Here is a 23594-nt window from a genome sequence, read left to right as displayed (position 1 = left end):
TGCAGCATGCCAGGCCTCCCTGTCCATCACCAACTCCCGGAGTTCACTCAAACTCACGTCCATTGAGTCGGTGATGCCATCCAGCCATCTCATCCTCCCTCTTGCCCCCAATCCCTCCTAGAATCAGGGTCTTTTCCAATGAGTCAACTCTTTGCATGAGGTGGCCAGAGTATTGGAGTTTCAGCTTTAGCATCAGTCCTTCCATTACTTAGTCCTGGGTAATTACTGAATCTCTATGTGTCCCAGGTTCCATATTTGTAAAACAGGGTTGATAATAATATGGAGTGTTGTAAGGTTTGAATGAGTTAGTATTTACAAAGCACTAATGATTATATAGTATATATATATATACTGACAAATAGTAAGTGTTCAGTATATAGTGTATATATATATATAGTAATATATAGTATATAGTAATTGTATATATATAATATAGAGTATATATAGTATATAGTTATAGAGTATATATATAGTATATAGTGATTGTATATATATAATGTAGAATATATATAGTATATAGTTATAGAGTATATATATATAGTATATAGTAATTGTATATATATAATATAGAGTATATATAGTATATAGTTATAGAGTATATATATATAGTATATAGTGATTGTATATATATAATATAGAGTATATATAGTTATAATGTATAATATATAGAGTATATATATAGTAATCGTATATGTATGATATAGAGTATATAGAGAGTATATAGTAATCATATATGTATAATGTAGCGTATATAGAGAGTATATAGTTCAGCATATAGTAATTGTATATACATAATATAGAGTATATATAGTATATAGTTACAGAGTATATATAGTCGATAGTAATTGCATATATATAATGTAGAGTACATATATAGTATATGGTTATATAGTGTATATATAGAGAGTATATAGTAATCGTATATATATAATGTAGAGTATATAGAGAGTGTATAGTAATCGTATATGTATCATGTAAAGTATATGGAGAGTATATAGTTCAGTATATAGTAATTGCTGCTGCCACCACCACCGCCACCCTTACTGCTCACTGTTACTGAGTCATAGAAGCACCTCCTGAGATGTGGGATGCGCCTGTGGAACTTCTAGTCAGACCTTACCAAGTCATCATTTACTTATCATATAAGCTGCTTCTTTTAATAAGAAGCCCTGCATATCGTTCTCTGCACCAAGGCGTGATTTGCCTAGATTGCAGCCACATCTGCAGGGTAATGAAGTATTTTGTTCTGGGGTTTTACTGTAGGAGCAATTTAAGAAATGGCAGAAGACCCATTAGCTTTTGGAGTCTGTTCCTTTGAGACCAACTTGCTAGGAATCCATTTCCTGTCTTTTTTAAAAGAGTAAATTTATTTTCTTCACTGACGTCCTGTAAACAAGATAATGGCAATTTGTATTTTGTGGAATATGTTTTAAGGTGGATTTAATTTTCCTTAGTAAATGCTTTTTAATAATGCATGAGTGAATGTTCTTTCTCTGTTGTCAGGTTGCTATCAAGATCATTGATAAGACTCAGCTGGACGACGACAACTTGAAGAAGATTTTCCGAGAAGTTCAAATTATGAAGATGCTTTGCCACCCCCACATTATCAGGCTTTACCAGGTAGGACCCCTAGTGGTGTAGTGCAGGCAGCAAAGAGTGCATGGTGGCCACTTGTGTCTGTGGCCACTTTTGAAGAGAAGGTGGGTGGGTGAACATCTGCACCTTTTTTTTTTCTGTGTTCATATGTTCTTCCTACTATTTCCCCACCCTATTATCCCCAACTCAGTACTTCATTTTCCCCTGGGGATTTACTAGTAAGCTCTAGCTTACCTAGGTAAGCTTGGATGCCATTCTTAGAGTTACACAAAAAGATTATTTAGAAGATGATGAGAACCTATTTATTCAGGTCAGAATCTTAAAGCAGAATGGGAAACCCAAAAGGAACAGAGAATTTAAAGAGATTAAAATAATATTAACTTCCACAGCATTATTGAAATACCAATGTCTGTGATCATTTTATGAATTATCACAAAGGATACTTTCAGTGTGGCTTGTTGTACCAGTCGAACCTATCTCCTTTCAACTCTAATAGGGTCCCAGACATAGTTTTTCTAAGGTTGCACTTGATTACCTTGATAACCAGGAGACTGTGTATGCGTGCTTAGTCCCTCAGTCATGTCCGCCTCTTTGCAACCCCATGGACTGTAGCCTGCCAGACTGCTCTGTCCATGGGGATTCTCCAAGCAAGAATACTGGAGTGGGTTGCCATGCCCTCCTTCAGGGGCTTCTCAATCCAGGTATCGAACCCAGGTCTCCCGCATTGCAGGTGGATTCTTTACCATCTGAGCCACCAGGGAAGCCCAGCCAAGAGACTGACTCTGCATAATGGCAGAGTTTTCTATTCTACTTTACTTTGCTTCCCCCGAAGCATGCATATTTCATGCCATCATCAAAAATGATCCCCTAGCCTTACTGCAAAAACAGTGAGTCTAATGGCTGGAATTTTAAGCCAGATAGGAGAGGAGGACCTTGCCTTAGCAGGCGGGTGGAAGAGATATTTTGGGAGAGGTGGGGCTTTGGGATGCTTCTCAAATTGCAGTGTGTTGGCAACCATGAGCCCTGCCTGTGTATGAGGCCAGCCCTACTCACTGCTCTCTACCAGAACAGCCAACACCTCCTTCTGCAGGAAGTGGCCACCTACTCAGTTTGTTTGCTGCTGTTAGTCTGCAGTAAATGGTTACTGGCCCAGACCTGGGATCATGTGTAAGAGTGGAAAGGTTACATCTGAGGCACAACAGGCAACCTCTCAGTCTGCTACTTTTATGGAAAAGAAAGCATGTCGTGATACTAATGTATGTTGAAGACTATAGCGTTAGGGCTCTTGTCTGGCGTCACCTGCTCACGCCATGAAATAAATTAGATCGGCAGGAGCAGGATTGTTGAAATTTTATCACACAAAGTTATATTGAGCAACACCTCCGTTGTGCCTGAGAAGGAAACCCATGAAAGCTTCCTGGGGTTGCCTGAAGAGCTGTGTCTGCAAGTTCAGAGCTGATGCTTCCTTCCTATCCTGACAGACAGTAAACTTCTTGACCTCACTTTTTAAAATAAATCATCTTTTAATAGTTGTAGAGCTCATTATAAAGGCTGACTTTCCTTAAGAGGTTAACTTACAGGTATTAACCTTACCACTGAAATCTGCAACTTTACCTTTCTTACCCAAGATTTCATTAGCCTTTCAGATTTAGAGACTTTCAACCCTGGCTTTGAACATTGCCCTCTTTTAGGCTTTAATTTTGCTGTCTGGCAGCTAATATTGTTAATGGGAGATTCTGAGCTGCCAAGGTGAGTATGCATTAAGGTAGTTTTTATGTCATTTGCTAAAGCTTCAGTCTCCTTGGGCTTCCAGAGTAAACCAAATTTAGATAACTATATAGGGAAGTTTTTGAACTCCTGAAAAGCTTAAAAATAAAAAAGAGAATAGTCTAAAGTTAAACACAACATTGTAAATCAACTCTACTTCAACAAAATTTTAAAAAATTAAAAAATTTACAGTCAATATAGTGAAAGTGAAGTCGTGTCCAACTCTTTGCGACCCCGTGGACAGTAGCCTGCACCAGGCTCCTCCATCCATGGGATTTTCTAGGCAAGAGCACTGGAGTGGGTTGCCATTTCCTTCTCCAGGGAATCTTCCCGACCCAGGGGTCGAACCCAGGTCTCCTGCATTGTAGACAGACACTTTACCATCTGAACCGCCAGGGAAGTCCATAAAAGGCCTGGTATAAAGGAGATAGACAATGTGACATTTTTTTTCTTGTTTTATTTTTCCTTAACCCTTACTTATGTTTAGGATACTTACTTTTTGTTACATGAGCCAACATATAGAGAGCTTGGAAGTGATACATGTAACAGTGGGCTAGTATCACCAGTCTGTAGAGAGTTTTTAAGTTAAAGTGAGAAAAATGACAGTTGTTTCATTGAAAAATTAAAATAATGTGTATACATACATTGGAGTACTATGAAACCATTTAAACGAAGAGATAGATCTATTGTTATAATGGTATTAATGTATAGAGATGTCAAAATGACTAGGGAATGATTTGACAGAATAATTAACTGTCAAGTATAGTGAAAGTATAGAACTGTATTGCCTACTTTGATGGTCACTAGCTACATGTGGTTGTGTATTAACATGTGGCTCGCTTGAAGGAGGAACTGGATTTTTACTTTTATTTAATATTAAGTTAAATATAAAAACTGGAGCTATTTATAATTAAAAGTGTTTGCAATGATAGTAAAATATAATATTAGAATTAATTTCACCTTTTTCTTTTTACTTTTTTAATGTGCTACTAGAAGAGTTAAAATTGTATGTGAGACTCACATAGTATTTCTGTTGGATACCACTACCCTAGAATGATATAAAATAAACTATTAACAGAGTTTCCTCTGGGGAATAAAATGGAAGGGCTTAGAGGAAAACCTTTGGTCTTTTGTTTATATACTAGGTATTTAAAATGTTTATAATGAACATTTATACTTATATATTAATACTTTAATAAATATTTGACGAAAAAGGTAAAAAGGAAGAAGGAACTGATAACACATCACAGGTTTTTAGAAAAGTAGCAAAATAAAGACTAAGATTAAAATACGAATGAGTAGTTTGTATCTTTGAGGTTGTTGAATGGAAAGTTGTCATTTCCATTTTTTAAAAAGCACAGCTATATGTAATATCTGTGTAGTTCTTAAGTGATTCCAGTTGTTCTCCCTAAGTTTTATTTTGGTTGGGTTTTGGGAGGGACATTTTTGAGCTTCAACTGATCAATGATCCAAAACTTCAAGTGACCAAATGTGAACTTTTTGACTCTTGGCAGCGTCTTTGTGTCTTTTTGTGGAGCTTAAAAGATTGCCGAGGCCTGCTGGGACAATGCAAGGACTGTCTCTCTCAAGTAGTAAATATTTCCTACTTTTAAGAACTTGGCGGGATACCTGTTTCCCCCCTTCTTAATGACATTTGTATCTGTTCCCTCCCAGCTCCGCAAGTTTGAAGTCTGCTTTAGGCAGAAATGATTATTAGCGCTTCACAGTCGGTTTCTCTCCCTGTGGCGTCAGCCTCTCATTTGTATCACTCTCACTTTCCTGCCTTTGCACCAGGTTATGGAGACAGAGCGGATGATTTATCTGGTGACAGAATATGCTAGTGGAGGGGAGATATTTGGTAAGTACACTTATTGCATTCTTTGAGCAGCGACTGAGCATAGTATGGCAAACTTGAAATAGCTGTTCCACGCCTTTGTCACTTGAACAGCTGGCACTTGACGCTGTCCTTCAGTGCTGTCATTTTCTACCAGCAAAGCAGTTCTAATGATTTTTGAGTCACCTCTTAAAGTTCTCACCATCTTTGTTTCCTTAGCAAAGGTGGTTTGTTTGTTTCGGTCAGGTGTTGACAGTTGAGATTAAAGCTCTTCAGAAATAAAACATTTCTCTGAACATGAGGGTCTTTCCTATTGCCAGATTCTAGTTGGGGTGACAATATGTGACAGAACCCCTTCAAATGTGGTGGGCCCCTTCTGATATGAGTCTCTCAGAGCAAACAGTCTCACCCTAATGCATTCGTTAACGTTTACTTAAATATGACATGTAATTGTATTCCTTACCATGTGTTCACAGTTTCTTTGGTGATTCTTGTAATTTAGGAGATTTTGTGTTCAGTAACTGTGTTTTTTCTTTCCTCTAACACTTAGCACAACATTAGAATTAAGCTGGAGAATTTGTTACCAGGAAATATGTCATTTTGAGGTGGTAAAAACTGGCCCCCCTCAATTTTTCTTTTGGTAGCTGTGATAAATGGAGCCAAATAAAGACTAAACTTTCAAACCTAGATTGACATGTCTTTGTATTTTTAAATTTTATTTCTTCTTGGCATGTGAATATAGAACAGGGTTTCTTATGTATTTTAGGTTTATCTAGTTTGTTTTTTTAGATTTTGATTTGGTTTAAGTCTGGATGGTAAGAACTTTTTAAATTTTTAAGATACTGGCACTTGCTAAGTGCCTAATATATATTAAAAAGCATGAAATCACCATTAAGTGGCATTTTCTTATTAGTGACTGGTGAGTTGTGACTGAAAATTTTTTGATATCATGTTAAACTGAAAGCTGATCATTTTATATCTAATAATCTTCAAAATAAGTATGAGTCTTTTTGTGTGTGTGTGAGTCTTTTTAAAAAGAGGTATCATTTCCTAATGACGTTTTCACTTGGCTTTGTATTTGCTTATGTATAATGGTAATCTTGGGAGCAAAGAGACCTTGTCATCTTAACATTCATAATAATCAGAGAACCAAACACACTGCACATTAGATCTACCTTGCTCCTTAGAAAACAAATTTCAAAAGTACAGAAAAGATAACAGTGCTTTGGTCGAAGATTCTTTGTGCCAGGAACATAGCTCATGGCATGAAGAAATAGAATAGTGCTTCTCATGGTATTATTATGAAAGATCTGGAGGAGGAAGAAATTGCTGTTACCAAAAGAAATGACTGTGCCTGCACAAGGATAGAAGTGTCTCATGAGATCTTGTTTTTAAAAGTATCTGTATCAGAGATGAAAGGATGGGTTTAATCAAGAATGTGCGCTTTGGAGGCAGCTATACCTGGTTTTGAATCACATTGTTGCCAGCTATTTGCTTTTTTACTTGGATTCCAGGACTCACATTCCTGGCCTATAAAGTCAGATCTGTAATACCTCCCTTGTAGTTGTGACGATTAAATGAGATAGCACACAGAGAGCCCTAGCACTTTGCTTCCTTTACCTCCGTGTAATAGGACGAGTGGATGATCGACTGCTGGCAGGAGAATGTGAGACACTCTGCTGCCCTCCCCAGTGAAACTGGTGAAAGTAACTTTAAAAAACCCCTAGACTTAGCCTTTTAAAGTCTCTGGAAATGGTTCTGAGGGTGAACAGCAACTGAAGAAACATTTATTCAAGAACATCTATGAAAATTTGGTAAGAAATAAGAGAGCTTGTGGTCTTTGAGCCAGTGCTACTTCCTTCTTCCCCTCTAGCCAACTCAGCAAGGTGGAGATTCCAACGCAGCAGGGTTACTCCAGCCAAGACCACAGGCCTGCCCTCTGGCGTCCCCTTTTCACCTAGACTAATGGATTTCTTCCTGGAGGAACAGGACATAAACATTTCTCATCCTGCCCTGGCTACCTATTGCTGAATCATGGGTTAGAGCAGTTGAACAGTGAGGACTCCTTTGTCTGCCCAACTCATACTTGTAGAGTTTGGGTGAGGCACTCCGAGAATACTGGGACCCAGTTCATTCTTGCTTTATGTTATAAACTAGTAGGTCATCTCAAGAGAGGCAAGCAGGGAGAATTTAGAATCTGCGCCCTTTCTCTGCACTGAACTCTGCTCCTAGAGAGGGAGCGTTACTCAAAGAAAGCTTTGCCATTGTCCCCATGCCTAGCTTCAGAGTCCTGGCTCAGAGATTGGTCCAGAGGGAGAAACACACCATAACACATGTAGCTCCTAATTTCTTCCCATAGGAACTGACTTCATTTGCAACAGAGAATGAAGAAGTGTAAGCCTGAAGGCACTCATAAAAACAGTGGAGGTTGTGGTAAAAGGCATTTCAGAGGAGATTTGAGCAGGCTAAACTATAAGCCAGCTAGTTTGCAAGCAAGAACCAGGGAATAGAACATCACAAGAGCTTTCTAAGGTCAGAAGAAAAATCAAACACTAATTTTAGGATCTGTTCCTTCAAAGGAACGAGAATTTGACTAGATTGTTTATAGACCAGTTTATGCTCTAGGGCATTGTTGAAAATAATAGAGCAACCAGCCACAATTTTTGGATTTTAACAGCTGGGCATGGTTAAAGAAAGACAGGAACAGAGCTATACCCAAACCATGGTGATCCAGTGATCTGATGGTAATTGTGGATTTAACAAGGATGTGTGCCTCCCTGAGGAATAGCATCAGAAGCTGATCACTATGTATAGGGAAATTCAGTTCAGTTCAGTCGCTCAGTCATGTCTGACTCTTTGCGACCCCATGGACTGCAGCACGCCAGGCTTCCCTGTCCATCACCAACAGCCAGAGTTTACTCAAACTCATGTCTATCAAGTCGGTGATGCCATCCAAACATCTCATCCTCTGTCAGCCCCTTCTCCTCCTGCCTTTAATCTTTCCCAATCTTTCTCAGGGTCTTTTCAAATAAGTCCACTCTTCGCATCAGGTAGCCAAAATATTTCAGCCTCAGCATCAGTACTTCCAGTGAACACTCAGGACTGATCTCCTTTAGGATGGACTGGTTGGATCTCTTTGCAGTCCAAGGGACTCTTGAGTCTTCTCCAACACCACAGTTCAAAAGCATCAATTCTTTGGCACTCAGCTTTCTTTATAGTCCCACTCTCACATCCATACATGACTACTGGAAAAACCATAGCCTTGACTAGACGGACCTTTGTTGGCAAAGTAACATTTCTGCTTGTTAATATGCTCTCTAAGTTGGTCATAACTTTTCTCCCAAGGAGGAAGCGTCTTTATTTCATAGCTGCAGTCACCATCTGCAGTGATTTTGTAGCCCCGCCCCCAAATAAACTCTGCCACTGTTTCCACCGTTTCCCCATCTATTTCCCATGAAGTGATGGGATCAGATGCCATGATCTTTGTTTTCTGAATGTTGACCTTTAGGCCAACTTTTTCACTCTCCTCTTTCACTTTCATCAAGAGGCTCTTTAGTTCTTCACTCTCTGCCATAAGGGTGGTATCATCTGCATATCTGAGGTGATTGATATTTCTCCCAGCAATCTTGATTCCAGCTTGTGCTTCTTCCAGCCCAGCATTTCTCATGATGTACTCTGCATATAAGTTAAATAAGCAGGGTGACAATATACAGCCTAGACGTACTCCTTTTCCCATTTGGGACCAGTCTGTTGTTCTATGTCCAGTTCTAACTGTTGCTTCCTGACCTGCATATAGATTTCTCAAGAGGCAGGTCAGGTGGTCTGGTATTCCCATCTCTCTCAGAATTTTCCACAGTTGATTGTGATCCACACAGTCAGAGGCTTCGGCATAGTCAACAAAGCAGAAATGGATGTTTTTCTGGAACTCTCTTGCTTTTTCGATCCAGCAGATGTTGGCAATTTGATCTCTGGTTCCTCTGCCTTTTCTAAAACCAGCTTCAACATCTGGAAGTTCACGGTTCATGTATTGCTGAAGCCTGGCTTGGAGAATTTTGAGCACTACTTTACTAGTGTGTGAGATGAGTGCAATTGTGCGGTAGTTCAGTTTGAGCATTCTTTGGCATTGCCTTTCTTAGGGATTGGAATGAACACTGGCCTTTTCCAGTCTTGTGGCTGCTGCTGAGTTTTCCAAATTTGCTGGCATACTGAGTGCAGCACTTTCACAGCATCATCTTTTAAGATTTGAAATAGCTCAACTGGAGTTCCATCACCTCCACTAGCTTTGTTTGTAGAGATGCTTCCTAAGGCCACTTGACTTCACATTCCAGGATGTCTGGCTCTAGATGAGTGATCACACCACCGTGATTATTGGGGTCATGAAGATCTTTTTTGTACAGTTCTTCTGTGTATTCCTGCCACCTCTTCTTAATATCTTCTGCTTCTGTTAGGTCCATACCATTTTTGTCCTTTATTGAGCCCATCTTTGCATGAAATGTTCCCTTGGTATCTCTAATTTTCTTGAAGAGGTCTCTAGTGTTTCTGTTTAGTCTTTCCCATTCTATTGTTTTCCTCTATTTCTTTGCACTGATTGCTGAGGAAGGCTTTCTTATCTCTCCTTGCTATTCTTTGGAACTCTGTATTCAAATAGGTATATCTTTCCTTTTCTCCTTTGCTTTTCACTTCTCTTTGTTTCACAGCTATTTGTAAGGCCTCCTCAGACAGCCATTTTGCTTTTTTGCATTTCTTTTTCTTGGGGATGGTCTTGCTTCCTGTGTCCTGTACATTGTCACAAACCTTTGTCCATAGTTCATCAGGGACTCTGTCTATCAGATCTAGTCCCTTAAATCTATTTCTCACTTCCATTGTCTAATTGTAAGGGATTTGATTTAGGGGAATAAACTTCCCCTAAAGTTAGGGGATTTGACTTGTATAGGGGAATAAACTTCACTAAAACAATCCAGTCAGTCACTAAATAAACAGATAACAATAATATTCTCCAGAAGGGTGGAGCACCTAGAGGTGCCAGAACGTATTATGTAAAACATCTATATTCCAACAACAGCAAACTGTGAAGCATATAAAGAAACAGGAAAGTATAACCCATTTACTGAAAAGGAAAGTATGACCCATTTACTGAAAAAAAAGCAGGCCATAGAAACTGCCTGTCAGAGTGACCATATTTATCAAGAAAAGACTTTAGCCATAATGGAAATGTTCACAGACTTAAAGGAACTCACAATTAAAGTGGTGAAAGAAGATATGATTACAGGGTCACATCAAATAAGAATATCAGTAAAAAGGTAGAAATTATAAGAAATAATTGAAAGAAATTATGGAATTGAACAGTAAAATAACTAAAATATATCAGAGAGACTTAACTATAGATTTGAACTTGCAGAACAGGAAGTGAACTTGTAGATAGATAGGAGAAGGCGATGGCACCCCACTCCAGTACTCTTGCCTGGAAAATCCCATGGATGGAGGAGTCTGGTAGGCTGCAGTCCATGGGGTCGTGAAGAGTCAGACACGACTGAGCGACTTCACTTTCACTTTTTACTTTCATGCATTGGAGAAGGAAATGGCAACCCCCTCCAGTGTTCTTGCCTGGGAAATCCCAGGGATGGGGGAGCCTGGTGGGCTGCCGTCTATGGGGCCGCACAGAGTTGGACACGACTGAAGCGACTTAGCAGCAGCGGCAGCAGGCATGTTATAGGGCTTCCCAGGTGGCACTAGTGGTGAAGAACCCACCTGCCAATGCAGGAGACATGAGAGACATGGGCTCAGTCCCTGGGTTGGGACGATCCCCTGGAGAAGGGCATGGCAACCCACTCCAGTATTTTTGCCTGGAGAATCCCATGGACACAGGAGCCTAGTGGGCTATAGTCCATAGGGTCGCAAAGAGTTGGACACGACTGAAGCGACCTAGCATGCACGCGCACAGGCTTGTTAATGCAAATTGCAGAATAAAGAGAAAAATGAGTTAAAAACAATGAACAGACCTTCAGAGAAATGAAAGGTACAATCAAATGCTCCAACATATGTATAATGGGAGCACCAAAGGAAGAGAGAAAGGAGCAGAAAAAGTATGCAAGAAAGTAATGGCTGTAAACTTCACAAATTCATTGAAAAACAATAACCTACATATCTAGGAATTTCTTCAAGATCCAGTTAGCAGTAAACACAAAGAGGTCCACAAACAGATATATCATAGTAAATGTAATGGAAGTTAAAGACAGGTATTGAAAGCATCAAGAGAAAACTGATGCATCACTTAAAGGCAGTTCCTTAAGTTTTGGTAGTAGACTTTTCAGCAGAAATGATGGAGGCCAGAAGGCAGTAGGATAACATTTGTAAAGTGCTGAAAGAAAGAAAAAAAAAACAACTGTTAACTAAAATCCTATATCCAGGAAACCTGTATTTCAAAAATGAAGGCAAAGTAGAGTTTCTCAGATAATCAAGTGCTGAGAGATTTTGTTGCTGACAGAGCCACATTATAAGAAATGCCAAAGGAAGTTCTTCAAGGTAAAAGCAGATGACCTCACATGGTAATTTGAGTTCATGCAAGAAAAAAAGGGCACCAATAAATGTCATGTAATCATAAAAGACAGAAGTGATACATACTTTCTGCTTTTTTCTCTTAATGTATTTAAAAATAAATATGAAATACATTATTAAGGCTATAGTGTAATATATTTGTCAATAACAGCACACTGGAGGTGGTGTGTGTGTGAGAAAAACTGCATTAGCCTAAGGAATTCACTATAGATGACACAGAAATAATTATAGTGGTGTATTGTTGGATTTGTAGCATTAATCAATGTAATTTTATTATAAAAACACTAGGAAAGAAGGTAAAAGAAATGACACTATAAAGGAGAAACACTTCTATATAACCATCAAAATTAACCTGGTATAAATCAGAACCTCATTCGAGTAAGATAAAATATACATGCTAAACACTGAAGTAGTCACTTAAAAAAATACCCTCAAAAATTGCAATGCCAAAGTCATTAAAGAAATTGAAATGCTTTGTTAGAAAATATTCACTTAATGCAGAAGAAGGCAGTAATGAAGAATAAAATAGACAAACTATATGGAAAACAAAAGGTAAAACAGCAGACGTAAATCCATTATCAGTAATTACATTAAGTGTAAATGGGTGGGATAATATAATGCAAAGGCAATGATTGTTAAACTGAATAAAAACACATGGTCTATTGTATGCTATCTACAAGAAACATACTTTAAATTTAAAGATACCAATAAACTGATGATCCGCTGGATCATCGAAAAAGCAAGAGAGTTCCAGAAAAACATCTATTTCTGCTTTATTGACTATGCCAAAGCCTTTGACTGTGTGGATCGCAATAAACTGTGGAAAATTCTGAAAGAGATGGGAATACCAGACTACCTGACCTGCCTATTGAGAAACCTATATGCACGTCAGGAAGCAACAGTTAGAATTGGACATGGAAGAACAGACTGGTTCCAAATAGGAAAAGGAGTACGTCAGCCAGGAGAAATATCAATAACTTCACATATGCAGATGACACCACCCTTATGGCAGAAAGTGAAGAGGAACTAAAAAGCCTCTTGATGAAAGTGAAAGAGGACAGTGAAAAAGTTGGCTTAAAGCTCAACATTCAGAAAACTAAGATCATGGCATCTGGTCCCATCACTTCATGGCAAATAGATGTGGAAACAGTGTCAGACTTTATTTTGGGGGGCTCCAAAATCACTGCAGATGCTGACTGCAGCCATAAAATTAAAAGACGCTTACTCCTTGGAAGAAAAGTTATGACCAACCTAGATAGCATAGTCAAAAGCAGAGACATTACTTTGCCAACAAAGGTCCGTCTAGTCAAGGCTATGGTTTCTCCAGTAGTCATGTATGGATGTGAGAGTCGGACTGTGAAGAAGGCTGAGCGCCAAAGAATTGATGCTTTTGTTCTGTGGTGTTGGAGAAGACTCTTGAGAGTCCCTTGGACTGCAAGGAGATCAGCCCTGGGTGTTCATTGGAAGGAATGATGCTAAAGCTGAAACACCAGTACTTTGGCCACCTCATGCAAAGAGTTGACTCATTGGAAAAGACTTTGATGCTGGGAGGGATTGGGGGCAGGAGGAGAAGGCACGACAGAGGATGAGATGGCTGGATGGCATCACCGACTCAATGGACGTGAGTTTGAATGAACTCCGGGAGATGGTGATGGACAGGAAGGCCTGGTGTGCTCCAAAGCCTGGGGTTGCAAAGAGTCAGACACGACTGAGCGACTGAAATGAATTGAACTGAATAAACTGAAAGTAAAAGGATGGAAGATGTTATATCATGCAAATAGCAGTGATAAGAAAGCTAGAATATCTATGTTGATATCAGATAAAATAGACTTTAAACACAAGAGACTTTCTGCTTACTAGAGATAAAGAGGGATATGATGGAAAAAAAAATGGATATGATGAGAAGGTAATATGTTAATATAGTAAGCTGTAACAGTTATAAACATATGTATGTAATAACAGGGCACCAAAATATATCAAACAGCAACTGGCAGAAATGAAGGAAGAAAAAGACAGTGACAACAACTGAAAGCTTCAACACCCTCCTTCAATAATGGATAGAAAAATTAGGCAGAAGATCAACAAGGGAAAAATAAGACTCGGTTGACCAATATCCAACTATACCTAACAGATACTGATAGAATACTCCATCTAATAGCAATACAATATACATGCTTATCGAGTAAACACAGAACATTCTCAAGGATAGACCATATGCTAGGTCATAAGACAAACCTCCATAAAATTTAAACTTATTTGGTTTTAGTAGTAATACAAAATGTTTATAGCCACAATGGAATGAAATGAGAAATGAATAGTAGGAAAATTTGGGGAACTCACACATATGTGAAATTTAAACAGTGTATTTTAAAGTAAGCAGTGAGTCAAAGAATAAGTCAAAAGCAAATTCAGAAAGTACTTTGAGATGAATGAAAGTAAGGACAGTATTTCAAAACCTATGGATTGCAACTAAAAGGGTGCTTAGACGGAAGTTTGTAACTGTAAAATTATGTTTATAACCGTAAAATGCCTATAGTAAGATAGATCAGTAGTCTTCTATCTTAAGACAATGAAAGAGTAAGAGCACCCCAAACCTAAAATAAGCTGAAGGAAGGAAATAATTATAGCAGAAGTTAATGAAAGAATAGAAAAAAATAGAGAAAATCAATGAAACCAAAAGCTGCGTCTTTGAAATGGTCAACACAGTTGGCAAATCTTTAGTTAGATTGACCAAGCAAAAAATGAAACACTCAAATTACTAGAATCATAAATGAAAGAAGAGATATTACTAATGATCCTAAATTAATAACAGTTGTAAAGGAATACTTGAGCAATTATATATCCACAAATCATATAACTTAGATAAAATGGACAAATTCCTAGAAAGATACAAACTATTGAAACTGACTCAAGAGATATACAATCTGAATATATCTATATCAAGTGAAGAGATTGAAGCAGTAATCAAAAACCACGCATAAAAAAGTCCATGTCCAGAGGGCATCACTGCTGAATTCTACCAAATATTAAAAAAGAATTACTAATAACAGCAAACTTTCACAAACTCTTCTAAAAAATAGAAGAGGAGGTGTACGTGATGTATGTATACTTGATGCTTGACATATACCTGATACCAATACCAGACAAAGACATCACAAGGGAAAAAAAACCAAACACTACAGACTAGTGTCTCTTATGAATATAGTTGCAAAATTCTACAAAAGGATAGTTACAAACAAAATCTGGCAGCATATAAGAATTATACATTATGACCAAGTAGAATTTATTTACTTGCAAAGAATGCAAGGTTGGTTCACCATATCAGAGTTCATGAATATAATCAGTTCAGTTGCTCATCATGTCCAACTCTTTGTGACCCCATAGACTGAAGCATGCCAGGCTTCCCTGTCCATCACCAACTCCCGGAGGTTGCTCAAACTTGTGTTCATCAAGTTGGTGATGCCATCCAACCATCTTGTCCTCTGTTGTCCCCTTCTCCTCCTGCCTTCAGTCTTTCCCAGCATCCAGTTCTTCTCATCAGGTGGCCGACACTTTGGAGCTTCAGCTTCAACCTCAGTCCTTCCAATGAATATTCAGGACTGATTTCTTTAGGATTGACTGGTTTGATCTCCTTGCAGTCCAAGGGACTCTCAAGAGTCTTCAGCAATCACAGTTCAAAATCTTCAGTTCTTCGGTGCTCGACTTTCTTTATGGTCCAACTCTCACATCCATACGTGAGTATTGGATATACATGAATGTAATATATATCAAAAGAAAACACAAGATAACATGATTATCTCCCATGCATCTATGCCCAACCTATGTCAAAAGAGGCAAGAGTATACAATGGAGAAAAGACAGTCTCTTTAATAAGTCAGGCTGGGAAAACTGGACAGCTACATGTAAAAGAATGTAATTAGAACATTTTCTAACAGCTTACATGAAAATAAACTCAGAGTAGATCAAAGACCTAAATATAAGGCCATACACTGTAAAACTCTTAGGAACACATAGGCAGTATTTGATCCCCCTCCTAGAGTAATGAGAATAAAGACAAAGGACCTAATTAAACTGAAAAGCTGGACAGCAAAGGAAACCATACACAAAACACAAAGACAACCCACAGGCTGGGAGAAGATGTTTGCAAACAAAGCAACCAACAGGAGATTAATCTCCAAAATATACAAACAGCTCATGTAGCTCTATGTCAAAGAAAACCAAACAACCCAATTAAAAAAAAGTGACCAGAAGATCTAAATGGACATTTCTCTAAAGAAGACATATAGATGGCCAAAAAAGCACACGAAAAGATGCTCAACATTACTGATTATAAGAGAAATGCAAGTTGAAACTACAGTGAGGTGTCACCCCACACTGGTCAGAATGGCCGTCATCAAAAAGTCTATAAACAGTAAAACCTGGAGAAGGTGTGGAGAAAAGGGAACACCCCTACACAGTGCTGGGGATGTAAATTGGTACAAACAATGGAGAACAGGATGGAAGTTCCTTAAAAATCTAAAAACAGAATTGCAGTATGATCCAGCACTCCCACTCCTGGGCATATATCCAGAGAAAACTAATCTGAAAGGCTACATGCACCCCAGTGATGATTGCAGCACTAGTTACAATACACTACATGGAAGCAACATAAATGTCCATCAACGGAGGAATGGATAAAGAAAATGTACATATATATGATGGACTATTCCATCAATGGAGGAATGGATAAAGAAGATGTGTTATGTATATACAGTGGACTACTACTCAGCCATAAAAAAGAATGAAATAATGCCATTTGGAGCAACCTGGATGAGTGGTTAGTCGTCAGTATGTTTAAGGATGAAAGAATAGGTTTAAGGGTGAAACCCTTCATACCATCAGTGTTTAAGTTGAAAATGGGGCCACAAAATATGAAAAAGCCACTGTTGATGAAAGACGATTGTGGTATGGCAAAAAACACCACAATATTGTAAAGTAATTATTCTCCAGTTAAAATAAATTAATATTTAAAAAGCCAAGGAAAATAGAAATTTTTAAAAGTAGTAGTGTTAAATGCTGTAGAAAAGTAAACCACGATAAGGACAGAAAAGTAACTTCTGACTTTGTGATGATGTTCTTAGTAGTCTTAAAGAGAGCTGTTTCACTAGTGTAGTAGGAATAGACATCAGAATGTAATGGGGTGAGCTATGAGTGCATAAATGTTATATAATAACTCAATTCTAAAATACATATTGACATAATCATTGAAAATAAAAGTGATGGTCAACAGAAGAGTCTGAAATGCAGTACTTGGGTGCAGTCTCAAAAATGACAGAAGGATCTCTGTTTCCAAGGCAAACCATTCTATATCACAGTAATACAAGTCTGTGCCCCAATCACTAATGCCAGAGAAGCTGAAGTTGAATGGTTCTGTGATCACCTACAAGACCTTCTAGAACTAACAACAAAAAAAATGTCCTTTTCATCATAGGGGACAGGAATGCAAAAGTTGGAGGTCAGGCAATACCTGGAGTAACAGGCGAGTTTGGCTTTGGAGTACTAAATGAAGCGGGGCAAAGGCTAACTGAGTTTTGCCAAGAGAATGCACTGGTCACAGCAAACAACCTCTTCCAACAACACAAGAGATAACTCTAAGCTTGGACATCACCATATGGTCAATACCGAAATGAGATTGATTATATTCTTTGCAGCCAAAGCTCTATACAGTCAGCAAAAACAAGACCAGGAGCTTACTGTGGCTCAGATCATGAACTCTTTATTGCAAAATTCAGACTTAAATTGAAGAAAGTAGGGAATACCACTAGAACATTCAGGTATGACCTAAATCAAATCCCTTACGATTATACAGTAGAAGTGACAAATAGATTCAAGGAGTTAGATCTGATGGACAGAGTGCCTGAAGAACTATGGATGGAGATTCATGACATTGTACAGGAGGTGATGATTAAGACCATCCCCAAGAAAGAGAAATGCAAAAAGGCAAAATGGTTGTCTAAGGAGGACTTACAGATAGCTGAGAGAAGAAGAGAAGCTAAAGGCAAAGGAGAAAAGGAAATGTATACCCATCCGAATGCAGAGTTCCAAAGAATAGCAAGGAGAGATAGTAAGCCTTCCTCAGTGATCAATGCAGAAAAATAGAGGAAAACAATAGAATGGGAAAGACTAGAGATCTCTTCAAGAAAATTAGAGATACCAAGCGAACATTTCTTGTAAAAATGGGTACAATAAAGGACAGAAACAGTATGGACCTAACAGAAGCAGAAGATGTTAAGAAGAGGTGACAGGAATACACAGAAGAACTATACAAAAAAGACCCAGATAACCATGATGGTGTGATCACTCACCTAGAGCCAGACGTCCTGGAATGTGAAGTCAAGTGGGTCTTAGGAAGCATCGCTACGAACAAAGCTAGTTGGAGGTGATGGAGTTCCAGTTAAGCTATTTTAAATCCTAAAAGATGATGCTGAGAAAGTGCTGCATTCAGTATGCCAGCAAATTTGGAAAACTCAGCAGTGGCCACAGGACTGGAAAGGGTCAGTTTTCATTCTAATCCCAAAGAAAGGCAATGCCAAAGAATGTTCAAACTACTGCACAATTGCACTCATCTCACAGGCTAGCAAAGTAATGCTCAAAATTCTCCAAGTGAGGCTTCAACAGTACATGAACCAACAAATTCCAGATGTGCAAGCTGGTTTTAGAAAAGGCAGAGGAACCAGAGGTCAAGTTGCCAGCATCCATTGGATCATCAAGAAAGCAAGAGAGTTTCAGAAAAACATCTACTTCTGCTTTATTGACTGTGCCAAAGCCTTTGACTGTGTGGATCACAATAAACTGTGGAAAATTCTGAGAGAGATGGGAATACCAGACCACCTGACCTGCCTCTTGAGAAATCTGTATGCAGGTCAGGAAGCAACAGTTAGAACTGGACATAGAACAACAGACTGGTTCCAAATTGGGAAAGGAGTATGTCAAGGCTGTATATTGTCACCCTGCTTATTTAACTTCCATGCAGGATACATCATGCAAAATGCCAAGCTGGATGAAGCACAGGCTGGAATCAAGATTGCCCGGAGAAATATCAATAACCTCAGATATGCAGATGACACCACCCTTATGGTAGAAAGCAGAGAGGAACTAAAGAGCCTCTTGATGAAAGTAAAAGAAGAAAGTGAAAAAGTTGGCTTAAAACAACATTCAAAAAACTATGATCATGGCATCCCATTCTATCACTTCATGGCAAATAGACAGGGAAACAGTGACAGAATTTATTTTCTTGAGCTCCAAAATCTCTGCATATGGTGACTGCAGCAATGAAATTAAAAGATTCTTGCTTCTTAGAAGAAAAGGTATGACCAACCTAGACAGCATATTAAAAAGCAAGGACAATTACTTTACCAACAAAGGTCCATCTAGTTAAGTGAGTGAAGTTTCTCAGTCGTGTCTGACTCTTTTTGACCCCATGGATGGAGGTAGCCAAACAGGCTCCTCCGTCCATGGGATTTTCTAGGCAAGGGTACTGGAGTGGGTTGCCATTTCCTTCTCCAAAGTTTTGGTTTTTCCAGTAGTCATGTATGGAATGTGAGAGTTGGACCATAAAGAAAGCTGAATGCCAAAAAATTGATGCTTTTGAACTGTGGTGTTGGAGAAGACTCTTTGAGAGGCCCTTGGACTGCAAGGCGATCAAACCAGTCAATCGTAAAGGAAATCTATCCTGAATATTCATTGGAGGACTGATGCTGAAGCTAAAGCTGCAATACTTTGGCCATCTGATGGGAAGAACTGACTCATTGGAAAAGACTTTCTGGGAAAGACTGAAGGCAGGAGGGAAAGGGGATGACAGGATGAGATGGTTGGATAGCATGACCATCTTGATGGACATGAGTTTGAGCAAGCTTTGGGATTTGGTGATGGACAGGGAGGCCTGGTGCATTGCAGTTCATGGGGTCACAAAGAGTCGGACACAATTGAGCAACTGAACTTAACCAAAAAGTGACAGTATCAGAGTCAAGAATATCTTCTCTCCAATAAATAAATGTAAAACTAGACTAAATTGTCAGAAACACTCATTTAGGGTTCTGTAAATGAATGAATGGCAAGTATCAAATCGAGAAGCTTAATTTATGAAAAGCTTTGAGCTTGTGATAAGAACAGAGAGAGGCTTGGCTTTCTTGCTTGAGCCCCTGCATCTTTCACCACTTCCTCTAGGGGAAACGGTGTGATCAAGGGCGAGCTGGCCTTATGACTAGGATCTTTGTTGCCAGAGGCAGATGGCTTGATTTGGAATGAAAGACAAAAACCTCATGCTCAGTTGTGTTGTCAGTGAAAATAGTAATTTTGGTAGAAAACGAATGTAGGGGGCTCAAGGCCTTGCAAGGTAGTGTTGTGGCCTTGCTAGGGGTGAGCAGCAGAATGGCCCACTAGCCAGTAATCTAATAGAGACCTTGTTACTGAGAGAACCATAGCAGGGTAGGATACCCTTCTCCATTCATCTCTGGTTTCCTAGGGGACTGGCATCTATTAGCAAGTCCTGAGGGAGCCCAGCAGAGTCTATAGCTGAGGCTGACTTTCTGAACTTTGAGTGAACTTCTGAATCCACCAGTAAATTTGTCAGCAGAAAGCGAAAGGTCTGCTGTCTTGACGACTAAGTGATGTAGACATAGGAATGACCTCCAGGAAGCCATCCTAAAAAATAAAAGCACGAACTTTAAAAACTAGCAGAGATATCAATGGCTACATTCCACAGAGAGACAGATTCTCAGATTAGCCCTCTTATTTCTTAGAGGGTTACTAAAAAAAACAAGGATGAGCAACAGGAACAATAATCCTCAGGGGGAAAGATAATAATCTAGAACTGGTTAAATATATTATCTATAATACTCACTTTTATTTAAAACAAGTTTCAAGGGAGTGGGAATTGACTGAAGGCAGTGAAAAAGTAGACTTCAGTTGTATGTGAGTAGTAGAAATGTAAATGTACAGTATGATAAATTAACGTTGTTATATGTTATGTATGAAAGTTGTTAAGACCGTAAATCCTGAGTTCTCATCACAAAACATTTTATTTTCTAGTTTTTTAACTTTGTGTCTATATGACTCTATATGAGATGATGAGTGTTCACTAAAATTATTGTGGTAATCATTTCATGATGTACGTAAGTCAGATCATGGTGCTATACACCTTAAACTTATATAGTGCTATCTGTCAGTTATACCGCAATAAAACTGAAAGGGACTATGGCTGATTCATGTTAATGTATGGCAGAAACCAACACAATATTGTGGAGCAATTATTCTTCAATTAAAAATAAATAAATTTTATAATTTCCTTAAAAAAAACCTGAAAGAGGGAGAAAAGAAAACCTGGCAACATGTGATCCAAAATCAGAAAGAAAAATAGTCAATGGAAATTTTCTCTGAGTGAGCTTAGATGTTGCTTTTAGCAAAAACTTCTGGCAGTTATTATAAATTTGTCCAAACAAAGAAATCATGTTTAAATAGCTAACAGAAAATATGATGACAATGACTTAATAAATAAGGAATCTCAATAAGGATTTAGAAGCTATTAAAAAAGAAGAAAATGGAAATTCTACAAAAGCACAATAACTGAGATGAAAAATACACTAGTTGAGTTCAAGAGCAGATTTTAGGTGGCAGGCGAAAAAAAAAAAAAACCCTAAGGAACTATCAATAGAAATAATCCAATCTGAAGAAGAGAGAGAAGACCATTGAAGAAAAATAATCACAGCCTTTGAAATCTATGCAACAAGATCAAGTTTACCGACATGTTTATATTGGGTCCAATAGGAAAGGAGAGAGGGACAGAAAGAATATTTGAGGAAATAGTGGCCAGAGATTTTTAAAGTGTATTATAAGACATCAATTTATGGTCTCAAGAAGCTTGTTGAATCTCAAGTAGGATAATTGCAAAAAGATCTACATCTAGACACATCATTGTCAGTTTGCTAAAAGACAGAATCTTGAAGCATCAAGAGAAAATTGACTCATCACGTATGGGGTAAGAGCAATATGATTTATAGCTGGATTCTCATCAGAAAAAAATGGAGGTGGCTGATTGGCATGTTTAAAATACTGAAATAAAAAACTGAACTGTAAATTTTGTATCTAGCAAAAATATCCTTTTAAATGAAGGCAAAATAAAGTCATTCCTAAATAACTATTAATAAAGACAGAGAGTTTCTTGTATAAGCAAATCTGCTGTTATAAGCCATCCCAAAGGAAATGCTCAGACTGAAAGCAAGTGATGCCAAACGGTAACTCCTAGCCACAGGAGGAAGTGAAGAAAATCAGGAAAGATGAATGTATAGGAAATAACGGAGTGCATAAATATAACTTTCCCCTCTTTTATTCTCTTAATTTTTTTAAAAGGCATAAAATGACTTAAAGTAACTGTGACACTATTTCTGGATTTCTAGCAGATATTGATTTAAGTAACTAAAGGAAGTCTGAGGAAATGGAGTTCTGTTGGAATAACGTTCTGTATTTTACTTGAATCAAGTCAGCCTTAATTTGAAGTAGACTGTGATAAATTAAGATGCATGTTATAATCCCTAGAGCATATACTGAGATAAAAATCAGTCCCATACTTTGAAGGCTAGTACTTAGAAGTCATTTCTCAAATGACTCTTGAGAAAGTTGGCTATAATGGGAAGGAATGAGAGAGAGTTGGTAAATACCACAAGGAGATACAAGGGGATACATTCTAGTGCATCAGTGAGGGATTAGTTTTGTGTGAGAAGAGAGGAAGTGGGTAGACATAGAGTTGAAGGCTGGTAAATTTGCTGAAGTATTTGTGTGAGATTGATACTTGGGAGATTAAGATTTAGAATCTGAATACCTAGTCACTAATTTTTAAGAAGTAAGAAAATCACTTGTATGCCGAGATGAGATCTTGAAACAGCAGCTAAAGGAAATGAAAGAGATAGCTGCAGGAGACAAGTCGAAGGATTTATAGGCAGCTTGAACAGGCTGGCAGCTGTTGATCTTAATTAACTTTGCTGTGGCTTGTCTTCCATGTTTGTTAGCAGTTCTTGGCAGCTTAGATATTGGAGTGCAGAACATAGGTGGTCGGTTTGATCCAGAGTTTTGCATGGTTCCTTGAAGTGATGAATAATGATGCTGCTCTAGGTGTAAATGTTAATGAGGAACTTTATCCCAGAGTCCTTGGCTAATCAAAATACAAAACTGCTTCAAATAGTAGTTGGCTCCTAATTCCAAGTTCAGTTTCAGATTTGCTAAAAGAGTTGTAGTGAGCTTACCTTTAGTGGCAGTCACACCATATCTGGAATATTTTCTTCAGTTTCAAGTACTATGTTGTACGTCATCAGGACACCTTCATTTAGGAATGTGACGAAGATGGGGAGCACTGTTTGCAATTGTTGGAGTAAAGAGTAGGTTAGAGAAGTCTTTGGGAAGGAAGTAAAGCTTGAACAGAGTTTTCATGTATGAGAAGTTTGCTGAGTCGAAATGACCTTTCCAGAGGGATAACGTATATAAAGACCCTAAAGCATGTGACAAATTGGTGTATTCACAGAACTAGAACTAGTTTCTCACAGGATTAAGTGATAGACTAGTGGTTTTCAGGTTATCCCAAAAGTTCTGAGGGTTATTTGGAAATGTGTAAGATGCCATCTCTGAGAAAGAAGTTATGTGAGGCAGAGCTAAAGAGTCGTGCTTTGCCCATAAATATATTCAGCCTACTCCCATGTTTCCCTCACATTCAACAGGAGCATTTCTGCTTTTATACCCAGTATGCCACATAAAATTTCATTTAAATAGAAATTAAATTGATATCCACATAGTCAGTCAGTTCAGTCGCTCAGTC

At 38.3% G+C, this 23594-nt stretch overlaps 1 protein-coding gene across 5 annotated transcripts in view; it reads left to right on the top strand.

The window, feature by feature from the left end:
• Nucleotides 1-23594, top strand: part of SIK3 (SIK family kinase 3) — a 263445-nt gene that overhangs the window by 143618 nt on the left and 96233 nt on the right. For all 5 annotated transcript variants that reach the window (XM_040258061.1, XM_040258064.1, XM_040258062.1 and 2 more), the window contains exons 2-3: nucleotides 1504-1620; nucleotides 5158-5221. In XM_040258061.1, coding sequence (XP_040113995.1) covers nucleotides 1504-1620; nucleotides 5158-5221 — 181 coding nt within the window. The remainder of the gene's footprint in view (nucleotides 1-1503; nucleotides 1621-5157; nucleotides 5222-23594) is intronic.

The sequence above is a fragment of the Oryx dammah genome, unplaced genomic scaffold (genome assembly GCF_014754425.2).
Source record: "Oryx dammah isolate SB20612 unplaced genomic scaffold, SCBI_Odam_1.1 HiC_scaffold_17, whole genome shotgun sequence".
Lineage (NCBI taxonomy): Eukaryota > Metazoa > Chordata > Mammalia > Artiodactyla > Bovidae > Oryx > Oryx dammah.
This window is presented reverse-complemented; position numbering and strand designations above follow the sequence as displayed.